The sequence below is a fragment of the Habropoda laboriosa genome, unplaced genomic scaffold (genome assembly GCF_001263275.1).
Source record: "Habropoda laboriosa isolate 0110345459 unplaced genomic scaffold, ASM126327v1 scaffold176, whole genome shotgun sequence".
Taxonomy (NCBI): domain Eukaryota; kingdom Metazoa; phylum Arthropoda; class Insecta; order Hymenoptera; family Apidae; genus Habropoda; species Habropoda laboriosa.
Window position 1 is genome coordinate 39,001 of NW_017100321.1, and position 648 is coordinate 39,648.

A 648-nucleotide genomic window follows, 5' to 3' on the forward strand; every position below is an offset into this window, starting at 1 on the left:
AAAATATATCTTAATTTTAGTTGAGAAATTAATTGATAATTGTATCAAAACGCAGAATTACCGCTACTTATCTTCGAATTATAATAAAAATATAATAACTATTTATTGAAAGAGTATTCACTAGAAATATATTTTTGCAAAATTGATTTTATTTAGTAGATATCCTTATGAATTTCTTAATATTCGATTATAAGTTCTCATAAAATTGTTGTTGAATCAAAAACGGACAGGATAGGATATAATTATTAATCATAGTCATTTATTTGTGTTTTTTTCTAATCTATACTGTATGTATTCAAAAAATACGTTGCTAATCATAGTAGTTTGTTTTCTTATGTCATGTGCATGATGTGCTAAGTTACTGTGTCCCGCATTTTACATTGGTAATTTGGAACACAAATTTGTTTGAAGCATTTAAAACAAATGAGAAATGTCTTTCATTAGGACACTTTGGAAATGTACATTTAGTCCTCGACTTTTTAAAGTTTATGAAGTAACATGGTTCGGTCGTTTGGTAGACGTACGTATTACACGAGTCTCGTTACAATTAGAATATTGTAGGTTATGTCTATGTTAATTTATTTCAGAAATCATATGAGCCTAATAGTTTAGAACGATGGGGGGATCAAATCGTGATTTGCGTGAGTT

At 27.8% G+C, this 648-nt stretch overlaps 1 protein-coding gene across 1 annotated transcript in view; it reads left to right on the top strand.

Moving 5' to 3' along the window:
• The first annotated feature begins 348 nt into the window (after positions 1 to 348).
• LOC108574195 (protein ABHD16A) overlaps positions 349 to 648 on the top strand; it is a 3,000-nt gene continuing 2,700 nt past the window's right edge. The window contains exons 1-2 of the mRNA XM_017936731.1: positions 349 to 520; positions 588 to 641. Coding sequence (XP_017792220.1) covers positions 431 to 520; positions 588 to 641 — 144 coding nt within the window. The 5' untranslated portion in view covers positions 349 to 430. The remainder of the gene's footprint in view (positions 521 to 587; positions 642 to 648) is intronic.